At 42.8% G+C, this 16,033-nt stretch overlaps 1 protein-coding gene across 1 annotated transcript; it reads left to right on the top strand.

Annotated features, from left to right (window-relative positions):
* The first annotated feature begins 2,105 nt into the window (after positions 1–2,105).
* On the top strand, positions 2,106–15,368 carry LOC146962547 (DNA damage-regulated autophagy modulator protein 1-like). Its single transcript, XM_085769941.1, has 6 exons — positions 2,106–2,313; positions 13,903–13,970; positions 14,224–14,357; positions 14,451–14,714; positions 15,113–15,205; positions 15,303–15,368. The coding sequence occupies exons 1-6, from the start codon at positions 2,186–2,188 to the stop codon at positions 15,366–15,368; spliced, it is 753 nt and encodes a 250-aa protein (XP_085626067.1). The 5' UTR covers positions 2,106–2,185.
* The last annotated feature ends 665 nt before the right edge of the window (positions 15,369–16,033 follow it).

Here is a 16,033-nt window from a genome sequence, read left to right as displayed (position 1 = left end):
TTTCCCACAGGATTTCAGGCCCGTTAATTAATGGGAAACACTATTATACATGGCACTGGTACTCATGTGAAGCACAATCACAACTCATTTGTTATAAGATATTAAATAGATCCTACTGGACCCCTTCAAAACTGGCAAGACTGAAACACAGAAACAGTGATTTGTGTTGGAGATGTAATGGAAGGGTCGGAACTCTGGTACATATGTTATATGAGTGTGACAAAACTAAAGACATGTGGAATGCAATAATTGTGTTCTTGAATAAGGTGCTGGGTACGCACTTGATCAAAAACCCTGCATTATGTTTGTGTTGGGATTACTTCCAGATAACAAATGTTGAAACACCAAAAACTTTGGTGTCGTTGAGCTATGACAACAGGGTGCAGGATAACTTTACGCCACTGGAAATCTCCCACTCAGTCCACTTTTAAGGAGTGGACACAGGTTTTAAGCTCAATGGCCAGTTACGAGCGGGTCACCTATAGAGTGGCTGTTTTCTGTTTTTTGTTTTATACTGTTACCTTTGAGTTTTTCCTCATAAAGTTTTCATATGTAAAATGTTCACCAAATTATATAGCTTATCCATCATATTGGCCTTATTAGATAAACTAACATGATATACTGTATGTACTTAAACCTAACCCTGTACTCTTGAAAACTTCCCCATTTAACCAAGAGCTATGCTTCATGGGCGCACCCACGCACGCACGCACGCACGATCAATAAAAGTCTTATGTCATAGTATGGTGGACCAAAAGGGCTCGACATATCCAGCTGGGTAGCTCAGTGGGTAATGAGAGCTTGAAGTTTGAATCCCACACTCAGGCCTAATATTTTGCTGTTTGATCAATGAGATATGTGGAAAAAGAGCTGGTTGTGTAATGAATACATGTGGAATTTGCTGCAATCACAATGCATTGCATATTGTGTCACTATCAGTACCAGGAAGTGTAATAAGATTATATAATAGTATGGTGGAGCTGAGGGCTAACACATATGCCTTATGGTATACAGTATGAAATTCATGAGTGAGCTTATGGACAAACACAGTGCCAACAGACAAACCTTTTTCATGACCCCAGTCATGGGTCATAACCTCAAATCTGGCACATTTCTTCTTCTTTTTTGAACCAAGTTTGTATTGGTATTAATATGTATTTCCACATATCTTTTAGTTTATATCACATTTTCTTCTTTCTGTTATATGAAAAAGAAAATTCCAATGTTATTCATCATGAAATGTATAAACTGAACAGTCAAAGAAAAACAGTTTGGCAAACACTCAGTCACTGGACTGTTTCTGACATTCTTCTAAATCACACTTGACAGTTCTGAGATAGCATAGTTTGTTAATGTTTTACATTGGCATGTTTAAATATTTGCTTACAGGGCCCCATCTTGTTGAGAAGATGTCCATCTTGAGATGAAGGTGTGCTCTTATCTTCTCCATCACGTATACCTTTTTAACTCTCTCCTGCCACTGGGGTATGGTGAGAGGGAGCGGTTTTAACCACAAGACAGTTATCATCTTCTTAGCTATTAATAATAGGACATGTAAAAGACACAGCTTTCTTTTTTCCCATCTTGTGCTCCTATAATATACAATTGTGGGGTCAGAAGTAAATCAATGTTTGATATAGAGAATATTTCTTTCTGAATCCCTTCCCAATAGTTTTTCAACTTTGGGCAGTGAACCTGGCACATTTCACATGTGCTATTTAGTGTAATTCCTCTATTGTAAAACGTTGCTCCCTCTTCTCAGGACTTCCTTCCCCCACCACTATTCTGTACAAAACAACTAGCCTATCATATTTGGTAGTTCAAGTGCATTTGTTTCCTGACAAAGTATTGTGTTTAAAATTTTAAGTTTTTTAAGGACAAAAAGAGAGGAAGGAGAAGGGCAGCTGGATTACGGGTAATTTGTGTAAAAAGGGTCCAGCCCACAGGGAGTCGTTTTCAGGAAGAGGTTAGGCTACTGTAAACTGTATCAGTCTGATGTCAAGAGGCCAAGTTCAGTCTTGTTCACTCCCCACCATGTGACTGTCGGTGTTATACTTCACAGACCACAGACTATTTAGCACCCGCATTGTTACCGTACAGTCTCCTGTTGTATGGATCTGTGCGCTCAGTTTGATCAGTGCGACGGCGATTTCTGCTGCAAGTTCCACGTCCAACCTCTGCTGAGATGTGGTGCACACAGGGACTGTGCTTTCTGCCGGCGTTCCTGGTCATCTGGACGGTCAGCACCTTCATTACCTGCTACCTGATTGCGATTTTCAGAAAAGATATCGATTTGATCTTTCCATACATAAGGTAAGATTTGCGCACACAATAAAGAAACTAATGAAAGTCTCACTTTTATCTCAAATACAGGTCCAATTTTTATTAACAAAACGCTATATTTTTGTTTAGTTTTTGTTGTTTTTTTGGTTGTGAAGTGATTTTTTTTTTTCTTCCAAACCAGACAGAAGAGTTGTGTCTTAGTACCAAAGTTTAGTTTCGTTTTCCTCCTCCGCGGAAACAGAGCTGGTACCTAATCTGCAGCTGCTGACACAGGAGACCTCAAGCTGCTTTTCACTTTTGCCTTTCAAAATACTTTCATATTTATAATTGTGAGATGTTTTTACACATAGGCCTATTTACAGTGGTGGCCAAAATTATTATTATTATTCTGCATAATAGAGCAATCATGAGAAAATTCAGGTCATTTTCCTTACAAAACACAAGCTAGGCCTTTTTCACTGTAAATGTCACACAATCATATGCCTTATGGTATACAGTATGAAATTCATGAGTGAGCTTATGGACAAACACAGTGCCAGCAGACAAACCTTTTTCATGACCCCAGTCATGGGTCATAACCTCAAATCTGGCACATTTCTTCTTCTTTTTTGAACCAAGTTTTTATTGGTATTCATATGTATTTCCACATATCTTTTAGTTGATATCACATTTTCTTCTTTCTGTTATATGAAAAAGAAAATTCCAATGTTATTCATGAAATGTATAAACTGAACAGTCAAAGAAAAACAGTTTGGCAAACACTCAGTCACTGGACTGTTTCTGACATTCTTCTAAATGTGCTGATGGTCCTATGTGACCCATTTTTACATTTGAGAACAGTAAAATCATACATGGAAATATTTCAACCTTTTTTTCAACAGACACAAGCAGTAACTTGTTCTGGGTATTAGGGGTGTGACTTTGTACACGTGTAAACATTTACACTGAATGAAACTGTAAACGTTTAGTAAAAAATCCCTAAACGATACACGCAAATTTTTTTTTTTTTTTACATAGCGTACATTTTGGGGGGGCTGGGTGAAAAATAGTCCCACACACTGTCTTAATTTAGAGAAAACTATGATTTAATAAAAAATAATGCTCTGATTCGCTTCCCTCCTTCCGACAAAATGTGTGAGTGCGTTTTTTTTTTCCTTTTTTGCTTGTCTTTTTTTTTTGCGAGCGAGTGTGATGGCGCCGCCACCGAGTAAACCGCCGGGTCAGACATTGCTTTTCAGGGGCCGTATTCACAAAGCCTTTTATCTTACCGCTAGGAGTGCTCCTAACTCGCACTAAAAGTTTTTACGTAGGAGTTTTTTCTTAAAAGCTATTCACAAAGCCGCTGAGACCGACTCTTACTAAGGATAAATCACTAAGAGCAAAGTAAGAGTGACGCCCTGGTGACGCCCCGTTGCTATGGATTATGTCAATTCTCGTGCACGAATTCAAGGCGCTCAATACAGTGATTGGCTGTTCAGTGCCGCCCCCCCTCCCCCCCCCTCCCTCCTCCTCGCCGCCGCCCGCTCCGCTCCACTTTTTTTTTTTTTTCGTCAGGTCCGACGGGGCTCTTTAGATTGCTTCGAGTCCAAACCACTCTCTCTGCTGCCAAGTTGGGCTCTGAACTTTCTGTCTTTCTCTCTGCCATCTGCATCTTTCTGCTACAGTTTTTGTCGCGTCTCACTTTCACTTTCAGCAGTGAGTGACGCAGCCGCTGTTTTTTTTTTCTTCCCACATTTGAATATTAATTTTCACATTTGTTGACAGCCCTAATATTATATGGTGATCATAATAATGATGAGAAAAGAAAATGCATTACCCACATTTGTGGCCTATAGCAGGATTCGAACCAAGACTGACAACAAGTTTAGTTTACTGAAGGAGCTGCCCTCACGTGAGCTATTACTACTAACAGATATATATGCCTAGCCAGCGCACGCACCAACTTTATAAAAATATTTTTGGCTCACATCAGCATGACTGCATCGCAGCAGTCACAGTTACCTCGGTCCCCAAAAAAAAAAAAAAAAACACAGACAAAAAGGCACTTTGGGCATCAAAGGGCAAAGGGGCAGGTGCTCCAGCTCCCCCCTCTGCAGCAATTCGCAGTCCTCCATACATTTGCCTGGCTGCAGCCATTTCCGATTCTTTGTGAATACGTCTTACTGAGTTAGGAGTCCTCACGAGGACTTTTAAGCTCTCCCAGACTTAGGAGCTACTTTTAGGCCTAAAATACTTTGTGAATTACTCTTATTTTAAAAAACTAGGAGTCCTAAATTTAAGACTGACACGCCCACTTTTTTTAGGAGTTGCTCCTGAATTCGGCCCTTAGGAGCTACTTTTAACCTTAAGATTCTTTGTGAATACAGCCCCTGGTTGCCAAAAAATATTCTATGCAAATATAGCCTCCCTAAACACAAACAAATAACCTTAAACGGATTGAAAGGGGTGTCTAGAGACATTAAAGACGGCCGAGGACTGACGAGACGCCTCTGGGCTGGTTGCTCCTGCCCGGTCTGTCCACTCCTCTCATCCGCACTTCAGCACCTGTCCTGGGGCCGTATTCACAAAGAATCTTAAGGTTAAAAGTAGCTCCTAAGGGCCGAATTTAGGAGCAACTCCTAAAAACAGTGGGCGTGTCAGTCTTAAATTTAGGACTCCTTGTTTTATAAAATAAGAGTAATTCACAAAGTATTTTAGGCCTAAAAGTAGCTCCTAAGTCTGGGAGAGCTTAAAAGTCCTCGTGAGGACTCCTAACTCAGTAAGACGTATTCACAAAGAATCGGAAACGGCTGCCAGGCAAATGTATGGAGGACTGCGAATTGCTGCAGAGGGGGGAGCTGGAGCACCTGCCCCTTTGCCCTTTGAAGCCCAAAGTGCCTTTTTGTTGGTGTTTTTTTTTTTTTTTTTTTTTGTCATCTACAACATTTTCGCTATAAAACGGGAGTAGTGACGGTGACGGACCGTCCAATATAGGCGTCACAACGGACCGAGGAAACTGCGACCGCTGCTGATGTGAGCCAAAAATATTTTTAAAAAGTTGCTGGGTGCGCTAGACACAAACATCTATTAGTAGTAATAGCTCACGTGAGGGCAGCTCCTTCAGTAAACTAAACTTGTTGTCAGTCTTGGTTCGAATCCTGCTATAGGCCTCAAATGTGGGTAATGCATTTTCTTTTCTCATCATTATTATGATCACCATATAATATTAGGGCTGTCAACGAATGTGAAAATTAATATTCAAATGTGTGAAGAAAAAAAAACCAGCGGCTGCTTTGCGAGTGTGCGCACTGACCCTCATAGGAGTTGCAGTTGCACAGCGTCACTCTGAAAGTGGAAGTGACACGCGACAAAAACTGTAGCAGAAAGATGCAGATGGCAGAGAGAAAGACAGAAAGTTCAGAGCCCAACTTGGCAGCAGAGACAGTGGTGTGGACTCGAAGCAATCTAAAGAGCCCCGTCGGACCTGACGGCAAAAAAAAAAAAAGTGGAGCGGAGCAGCGGCAGCGAGGAGGAGGGAGGGGAGGGGGCAGGGGTGCGCCGCCGGCACTCAACAGCCAATCACTGTGTTGAGCGCCTCGAATTCGTGCACGAGAATTGACGTAATCCATAGCAACGGGGCGTCACCAGGGTGTCACTCTTACCTTGCTCTTAGTGATTTATCCTTAGTAAGAGTCGGTCTCAGCTAGCCTGGTTGGCACGACTTTCCAATGTTGATACTCAGCATTGGGTCTGGCCAAGACGTTAAGAGAATCCATTTCTCAAAGCGCATCCTTCAAACCTGGTTTACCCGCCCCCCTCAAATGCCTCAGTCTGCTATTGGTCGAAGCCAGAATAGGCGGTGTCGAAGCTTAAACCAATTACAATGAGGTTCCGGTCGCTGCTCCAAAGACGGTTTGGCTGCTCTACTGCGTCACTTACTTGAACACGCCTCTACCCAGAGCCGTTGGAGAGGCTCGACGTTGATTGGCTCTCGAAAAAGAGGGTGGAGTTCCCGAAAATTCGGGAGACAGAAATCCAGTTAATAGCACGGTTGGCCAGACTAGAAGTCAGCAGCGCTTTTGCGATGCGTGACGTCACTAGTGTGGGCGCGACCAGGCTAGGTCTCAGCGGCTTTGTGAATAGCTTTTAAGAAAAAACTCCTACGTAAAAACTTTTAGTGCGAGTTAGGAGCACTCCTAGCGGTAAGATAAAATGCTTTGTGAATACGGCCCCTGGGCTGCACCGTGTCGGCTCGGCTCACTCCTCGTTTTAAATGACTTTACTCCTTTTAAAAGTAGCGTAGACAATGTACTGTTCTGATCACTCATACGCGTGTTTAGTTAGGCAATACGTTGCATTATTATTTGTACATCAAAAATAAAGGACGGTGGAGCGAGCCAAGCTGTAGCCCAGGACAGGTGCTGAAGTGAGGGAGAGGAGGGAGAGACTCGGCTCCGCGGGGCTCCTGCAACTTGCAGCGGATCAGGAGGGGGGGGTGCGGTGGTCGACTCTGAACGCTCACCGGGCGGATCTCTCCAGTTACGGTGCGGTGCGGTGCGGTGCGGTGCGGTGCGGTGCGTGTCGGGAGGGGGGCGGGGCGGGGCGAATCCGCCGTCGGGTCTCCTCCGATCCGGTGTAACACCGGCACGGTGGCTTGCAGTGTCAGTGCTTCCACCGGCTGCACATATCAGACTAAACAAAAATAAGGCTATAGCAACCTATAGCGGTCCTGAAGCGTGCACACAAAAAAAATTGCACAGTGTACACGTGTACATATTTTAGTACACGTTCACATCCCTACTGGGTATATTATGACCACACAATATTTGGTGAATTGGTCTTTCCTGCCACTACACTATTATTATGATATTAACTCTGATATTAACTATATCTTACTATTTAACTACTTAAATCACAGTAGTATTCTGATTTGTTCACCTCATCCTGAAACATTAAAACTCAATATCCAGTCACACAAGCAGCTCCATGTAAGGGTGCACTGTGAGACTGTGACCCGACATCCGCACGACAGAATAAGCGTGTCATGCCGAAAGCTCTAGCTCCCAAGGAATATAACATTACTATTTTTAAAAAAAACGAGAAATAAATACTTAAAATCGAAAAGTCATGGACTGTAGTCCTGTAATTTTAATGTAAACAGAGTTATTGTTAAAAAAAAAAAAAAAACGTTTCCGTCACCATACTCTCCCTTTCCTTTCTCATGCTGCTGTAAATTAGCTAATAGATTAAAGCAGAAGTAAGCAATGTTTTTGTGTTAATATAAGCCTTGATGGGGCGGTGTTTAGCTCAGTTGGTAGAGCACCCGCCCCATGTGTAGAGGCTATAGTCCTCGCTGCAGGCGGCCCCGGTTCGAGTCCCGCGTCGGACGGCCCTATCCTGCATGTCATTCCCCCCTCTCTGCCTCCCGTTTCCTGTCACACTCTGAACTGTCCTATCTAATAAAGGCATGAAAAGCCAAAAAAAAATATACTTTAAAAAAAATATAAGCCTTGATAAAAAATATGTGCAATTTAATAAAAATTTTCACACTTGCTGAGGGCCGGATTGGACCAACTGTTGGGCCGGTTTTGGCCCGCGGGCCGCATGTTTCACACCCCTGGTTGAAGCGCCGTCTCCACGTGTGTTTATTGACAACAGGATTATAACCTAAAAAGGACACGTTAGCTCGTCGGTATGGTAACTAAACGGTAACGGGTGACTGTTGCGTGCGTCTGCCCCGAGTCTGAAACAGCGGCGGCGTTAATGAAGCAGCGTCAGGCCGCTCACCGTCAGTGAAATGCTCGGTGAAATCACCGATTAAATACGGCGAGCCGCGAGCGACGTACAGCCTATCTCACCTGGTAGAGCACCCGCTGCAGAGACCCAGCTCGATCCCACCTGACAGTCGCTTTGCTCCGCGTCAACCCCCCCTCTCACTCTCCCCCGTCTCTCTCCAGCTCTCCTTCCAAAATAAATGCATAAAAAGTCCGAAAATAAAAAATAATAAAATCTGAGTCGGTGCTTGCCCGACCGGGCAAGTCCGCGCAGGTTCTACCTGCCCGCCGGTAATTTGGGCTACCGTTATTGTCGAACCCTGGAGTGTTTGGACCGAAACACGGGTCTGTCAGTCACTCTGCTCTGCTCTGAGCCGAGGAGAAAACTTTTCTCGTATCCTACAACACAACGACCGGATCGCTTACTTCTGCTTTAACTTAGCATGAGGCAAATATCCCCCCCACACACACACACACACAAAAAGGGATAATTTGAACAGACCAGTCACCTCCATAGTGGAAGCAGCTGAACATGAGATACACCACTGGACCTCAGCATGGTAGAATTAATATTAAGATAACTACTTTAATGTCGCCGAGTCAGTTTCCTCCATTTTGTTAACGCTAACGTTACCGCAGCTATGTTTTGCCAAAGCCAATGCCAGAGCTACCCATCCCCCACACTCATTAGCCTAAAGGGCCTTTCACACCGAACGCGGTATGCGCTGCGCCCACCGCGAGGTACAGCGCAGACAGGCGCAGAGCAGGGCGGCAGCGCGTACACATATGGCGCGAGTTGCTGAGCAACCGAACAAACAAGACAGGATTTGGGGGGGTATATGCAAAGATATGTTCGCCAGGAGCTACAAAACGACCGCTTCCAGGTGAACTTTAGCGTCAGGCTGAGCAGGGAGCAGTTTAACAGCCTGTTAGAGAGAGTTGGTCTGATCCTCAGGAGGATGACAACTCACTTCATGCATCCCGTCACTTTAACTGAACGTCTGGTCGTTTGTTTTCTCTCTGCAAGCGGCTGATTTTTTTTCAGACTCCACTACATCCTCTCCTATTGGACGCGCCGAGATGTCGTCACAGCGCGCTGCGCCCAGATTAAACATTTTTTAATTCGGGCGCAGCGCGCCGCCGCGGCATGCGCCCACCTCGCGTGCCGCTCAGCTCGGCGCAGAGCCGTTCGCCGGTGCGCCGCGGTAGCACATACACAATGAATGGGTTTGCTGCCGCCTTCCGCCGCCTGCCGCGTTCGGTGTGAAAGGCCCTTAACCTCCGAGTGCCGGTTAGAAAAGAGAATAGACCTAAGTTATATTCTTTGAATTTTCCCATACAAACTAGTTGCCGTGCACACATTAACAGTCACCTTACCAGAAATAAACACTAATGAAAAGACATTTAAGGACGGCACCCATGACCGCTGCCATCAGCAGAACAGAGAATGACCGAACAGTTAGGCTAACGTTAGCAGTTAGCCCCAAGACTAACTCGGTTTTACTTGACGTTACGGGGCAAATACAAAGCTAAACGTTTTCAAACCTTGATTATAAACACTCCACTTCTATCTCTGGCTCATATTTGGCACGTTTTTTATTACCTTTATCGTGTCCAGAGCAGCCCAGATCCACAGAAAATATCACAGCGAGGGAGAAAATGGCGGAGCCTGCTGTCTTCAACAACCGTCTTCTGTCCTGACAAAAAAATGCCCGGAAAAGACCGCCCTCTAGAGGCGGGCTTTTCAACTTCCGGCTGATAAAACATAACTTTTTTCTTTCTTCTTAAAAACCTTCTTAAACCTACAGAGACATGTAGGTTTAACATTGCTCAGTATTGAAATACTTTTTTAAGATTTAATCATGTTTTAGAGAGAAATATAAAAAAAAAAAAATGTAGCATAACAACCCCCCTCCTTCCATTTTTTCAGTGCAAGAGGGGATAACATTAGAGTTGAAGCTCTCCAGAGAAATGTGCTGCTGTGTGAACGTAGGCTACTTATTAAACTTAAAAGTGGATAAAAACAGTAGACTCACTTCTCAGAGCAACCATCTGCATTGCAGATGCACATTATGAAACAAAATCATGTTTTGGAGGCAAAAAAGTCAGGTAGGGGAGAGTGGGGTAATTTGTGCCATGGGGCAAGTAGTTCCACCCCTGTTATCTAGAAAACCATAGAACTAGTTGGTCATGTGACCACATATTTTTGAAGGGGCATCTATTTCACTCATCCTGTCAAGAAGGGAGACACATGGCTTGAGAGGAAAGCACATTTATGTTCAAAAAACAAGTTTTTGCCCTCCAAAGTAAAATTTCTATGATCAAGGTTTTTTGATTGCCATGTTTGAACAATTATAGATAACTTTGAAAACAGTTCACACATGTTTTATAGTCCAGTCATTTTATGAGAAAAGGTTAAACAAATTGCAACAGAAGCAAACTCATCTGATTTTGTATCCTCAGCATGTCCTGAGTGAGGGAAAAAAAGCCCAGAAGAATCCCATTAGGGGAAAGTTTCGAAAAACACCCAAACATATCCCATTTATACGCATATAAAACAAATTTTTCACGTGAATAGGGTAAAATTTTTAACCTAGGTATGACAGGTATGACATGCTACGTCTCTATTAATGCTCATGGGCCTAAATTGGTTCCATTCCTTTTTTAACTGTAATATCATATTACAGTTAAAAAATGTCTTGTTCAATCTTGTTAACATATTATATGTTAACAAGATTGAACAAGACATTTTCACCTGCTCTACTCAATGTTTAGATCAGCCGTTGTATGTATGCAAATTAGCCATACGTAATTGGTTTATGCACTGTTGGCTCATGTCATACCTGCTCTACTAAGGATGTGGCTGTCTTGAAAAATTGCAGTCATCTTGAAATTTAAAGTGGTCAACTTGTCGGTTGACCGATGGAGTCAACTCATTCCAATTTTCATGCCGGTACCACCACAGCAACTTCATATATACATGTGCCGTCAAAACGGTGGAATTTATGCAAATTAATACACATTTATGCAAATTAGCTCATGTTAACAAAGAATTTCCAAAAACTTGTAATACATTTTGTTTGTCTTAATGTAAGTAATCAACTCAGTAATTTTCATGGAGATATCTAAAGGTTAAAAATTTTACCCTATACACGTGAAATTTTTTTTTTATATGCGTATAAATGGGATATGTTTGGGTGTTTTTCGAAACTTTCCCCTAATGGGATTCTTCGGGGCTTTTTTTCCCTCACTCAGGACATGTTGAGGATACAAAATCAGTTGAGTTTGATTCTGTTGCAATTTGTTTAACGTTGACCCCTTTTTTGGCCTAAAATTACTGGACTATTAGTGCTTTATTAAGCTACACCATGAGTCTATACAGTTAGCATGATGCCAGCTCAAAACAGCTGGGGAATCCTTTTTTCTCAAAATGCTGGGCTTGGGGGCGGTGCGTGGCGCAGTGGTTAAGGCGGCCACTCCATGTAGAGGCTACAGTCCTCAACGCAGGCGTCCCCAGTTCGAATCCCGCGTCGGGCTGACCTTTCCTGCATGTCATTCCCCCTCTCTCTGCCTCCCCCTTTCCTGTCTATCTCTACTATGGCTATCAAATAAAGGCATAAAAGCCAAAAAATATACTTAAAAAATAAAATATAAAAAAAAAATATAAATAAAAATGCTGGGCTTGGGGTAATTTGTGCCAAAGGGCCTGGGTTAAAGCAGAAGTAAGTGATATATTTGTGTTAATATAAGTCTTAAATAGTTATATCTTCCGACAGCAATCACTTACATAGAGTGTTTGGACTGAAACACGGGTCTGTCAGTCCCTCTGCTCTGCTCTGAGCCGAGGAGAAAACATTTATCGTATCCTACAGTTTTTATCCAATGAGGAGAGAGAACGGCATGCAGGGCTGTGTGTGCAGCCAAGGAACGCCGTGAATGTGGCGACGTAGCAACGAGGACTGTTATGGTGCGTTCAAGGAAACTCGTATTTTTCCGACCGTGAAGTGGTACCAGTTCGATCTGGTACGAGTTCACCGGTCGGAAGTTACGAGTGGCCGTTATAGTGACTTTCACCGGTAAAACAGGTCGGAAAAACACGAGTGGGTTGCCTGAAACGCTACAAAGTCGTAAGTTGTGACTTGAAGCTGTAATTTACGATTTCAAAAGCCTGCCTGGAACGCAGCATTAGCGAAAACGACCGGACCACTTACTTCTGCTTTAAGTTGTGCCAGTGGCAGTGCTGTCTGTGTATAGGAGAAACATGGCAGTGGGCACGGATTTGCTTGAAACTTAACATGTGTGATGAGGGACCGCCCCTGAACACACCTGCCCAGTCTGGTTGTGCTCGTAGCCTGGTGGATGAACAAAACATGACGTTTCTTTGCACCACAGCCCCCAGCGTGCCTCAGGCCTCCGCGACTGCATGGGGACAAGCGAGGGCCCGATCATCGCCGCTTCTGGCTTTAATTTTGTATTGAATGTCTTGCTTTTATGTAGCATTAACATTTGTGAGATTAAAATGATCTGTTTTACTTCAATTATCAATGGCACAATTTACCCCAGTGTATTCTCTCTAATGGCACAACTTACCCCGCACCGGGGGCAAGTTGTACCAGAATTTTTTTTTTTTTCTAAAGCTATATTTCTGAAACAGTTGATTTAAGATTCAAAGTGATTGGGCCTCATTCACCAATATCTTCTTAAGAATCTTCTTAGATTCTTTCTTAAGTTGTTCTTAAGAGGTTCCTTAAGAAAACCCTACGTCAGATTCATCAACGCGTTCGTAAGCCTCAGAATTGTTCGCAGCTGTGTTCTTATGCCATCTCCTCGTAAGTTGAGGGCGTGTGCCAGGTGAGTCTAATTAACATAGGATTAGCATAGGTAACAGCCCCATCAATGCCCGTAAAAGGGCATGAGACTGCAGGGCCGTGTGCACACAGAACCCACAGGCACTGAGCAGAGAAGGTGAAGTGAGAAAGAAAGTTGAAATGCTCAAATGAAAATCTTGGAGGGAGCACCAGACTCCAAACGTAAAAAGAACTTAGGTAGTGAAGTGGCGCTACTGCGGCAGGAATGAAACAAAGAAACAAACAAAAGGCTTATATTTAGTTTAAACTTTATATTTATATTTAGTAGCGTCAGCAGTGGATGCAGCTCTTCGGTTGTTATCAGAGAGACCACACTCTCACATGTGCCACCATAAATATCATCATATTATCACATATGGAAAAAAAAACAGTTGTGTGTAGTGTGAACACTTACAGTAAGTGCACTGTTGCAGCCCGGAATTACGAAAAAAAAAAATCATATCGGCAGCTGTATGCCCCCCCCCCCGCCAAAGAAAAGGGGGGGGGGGGGTGATATGAATTAAGTGTCTATAATGTTTTTTAAGAGACTGAAATGATTTGTCAATTATTATTATTAATATATATGATTATTAAAAACATCATAAAAGATAAGAAAATAATTCTTATTTAAATCATATAATATCATACAACTGCAGAACAAAAGAAAACGCTAAAATCGGTTATTTTTGGAGAAGTCTCAGCACTTAAAAGTGCGTAAGTATACTCCTGACTGTTCGTAGATTTTGTTCTTAGTTAAGAACAAATTCTGGATAAGAAAACATTCATGAATGGTACAATCTTCGTAAAAACTTCGTAAGTAGGACTTAAGAACAAATTTGTTCTTAAGAACGGTTCGTGAATGAGGCCCATTGTTCCCATGGATGCACAACATCCTAAACTATATGTACATATATTAGTTGGGGGCATTATTATAGTCCCCTTGCTTTAAAGGCAATTTAAGTAAAAATTGGCACTACTTACCCCGCTCTCCCCTATTGTTGTTTCTTCTCTTTTCTCAGTGATACAGGTGCAATCCCCCCAGAGAGCTGCATATTTGGTCTGATGACATTCGTCTCTGCATTTGCAGGTATTTCCCTCCACCACAAACACCAACACCACCACCGCGCCTCCCCTTTCCTTTACAGTTTCAACTTTATCCACTTCTTGAGCAATGCTTGGGTTTTTTCTCCTGGGAGGAACCAAAGACGCCAGAGATGTTTGTCACACTTCCGCTTTTCAAGAAAATGAATGCAGAATTTATGGCTCGGGATGCAACGAGGGATCTGTTATAAAAAAAAAACAACAACATATAATTATATATAATTTTGACCTCTGCACAGGAATCCACACCATGTATGCGCGGTACAAGTTTGTGGACAAGCTGAGCCCCGAGATAAGCGTGTGTCTGAATAAGGCCGCTCTGGTTCTGGGGCTGCTCTGCTGTTTAAGCTTGTGCATTGTTGCAACTTTCCAGGTTCGTTTTGAATATACATTTTACCTTATGATGAATATGACATGATTGCAGTGTTTTAACAGCAAATGTTTCTTCTCTTCTTTGTGTTTACAGAAGACCACCGTCGTGCAAGTTCACGATCACGGAGCTCTGCTGTTCTTCTTTTTCGGCGTCTTGTACATAATCCTCCAGTCTATGATATCGTATCGCACCTATCGCACCTATCCCAATGTATCCTCCTTGTGCCTGTGTCGAGTACGAACAGCCATCTCCGTCCTCACTGCGTTGGCTTCTATCCCCTGTATCCTTTCACCCAGGACATTTTCACACAGCTGTGAAAATTCAAAAACAAAAAGTCAATACGCCCTTTGTTTCCATGTGTGCATAAAAATGCTTTTACAACCAGGAACTTGTAATCCATGCTTTATGATTGCAACATGATCATTAGTTTCATTTCATAAAAGAGGCATGTGATGCATCATTCACCTCTAACATGTTTTAAAGTGTTGAAACAACATTTTCCTTAGTGGATAATTCAGCTGTCATCTGTGCGGGTTTTGTAAAACAAACTGAACTGCACATAGACAGTGGAGACCCGGTAAGCACACTGTTTATTTGGTTTCGTTCCCTTTGCTGTGAGAGTTAAAGGATAAAACTGAATGTTTTATGGTTCTTGACTGAGATGTTAGTTAGACATCATCTTTGGCTTTAGGATAATTATGATGGAGATTGCTATTGATACTGATAATGACTTTCCCTATAATTATCCCTTACAGGAATATCCCTTCCATCTAGCCAGCGCTGTCTTCGAGTGGGTTGCTGCCTTCAGCTTCGTCTTATTCTTCCTCACTTACATCGATGATTTCAAAGTGAGTATCATCATATCAGATCATTAAACTGAGGATCAGCTCTTTTTGTTTGTATTGTTGCTGGTAGATGTTTCTTATACCTTTTTATGTCCTGCAGAAGTTCACCTTACTAGTGACCATAGAGATGCTTGAGTCTGAGCACACGCCTTTGCTCGCCAACTAGTAGGACTATTTTTGGAGAACTCCTTTTTATTGCTGTATTATGTGTCACCTGATTGAATGTCTTTTGTGGGTACTTTTTATATTGCTATTTATATATTTTGTACAATAGGCTTGGTATTAAAAAAAAGAAGGAAACTGACCACTCCCTGTATCTTTTATACTTTTTAAACATTTACAAATCATTATACAAGCGTCCTTATCGCCACCTGTGTGTCATCAAACTTCACTTTGCACTTTGCACCCACACCACCAGCGTGACACATCCTGTCAGACCTGTGACTGCTAATAAGAGTTAGGGGCTGCGTTCCAAAAACAGTTTGAGTTTCCCTCGCTCACTTGCCCTCAGCCCTTGGTATTACGTCACACGGAGGCCACTTGGAGAGCGGAGGGAAAGTGGGCGGGGGAGGAGTAGAAGAGGTAAACGGAACGCACCTGCCCTCGTTCACTAACAGCTGGGACAATCACTGGTCGACCACATGTTGTAGGTGTAGTGCTGTACTGCCTCTTAAGGAGGGGGGGGGGTTGGCCGGTTTATGGTGAAAACTCAATAGGCTACTCTATAATATCAATATAATACTACTCTTTCTCTCTGTCTGTCACTGATGATGAGCTCTGCTTCATCAGACCAATCCTGATTAAAATTCCTTATTAAACTACACATCAACA

Source organism: Trachurus japonicus, chromosome 23 (genome assembly GCF_045865225.1).
Source record: "Trachurus japonicus isolate A0001 chromosome 23, Traja_1.0".
Taxonomy (NCBI): Eukaryota; Metazoa; Chordata; class Actinopteri; order Carangiformes; family Carangidae; genus Trachurus; species Trachurus japonicus.
The sequence above is the reverse complement of the archived record's forward strand: the minus strand, read 5'-3'. Positions and strand labels throughout refer to the sequence as shown.

Excerpts from the sequence above, each read along its gene's own strand:
- LOC146962547 (XM_085769941.1), top strand. The coding sequence starts at position 2,186 with ATGTGGTGCACACAGGGACTGTGCTTTCTGCCGGCGTTCCTGGTCATC. Across the intron at positions 2,314-13,902 it reads TTGATCTTTCCATACATAAG|TGATACAGGTGCAATCCCCC; the intron begins GTAAGATTTGCG and ends CTCTTTTCTCAG. Across the intron at positions 14,715-15,112 it reads AATACGCCCTTTGTTTCCAT|GAATATCCCTTCCATCTAGC; the intron begins GTGTGCATAAAA and ends TATCCCTTACAG.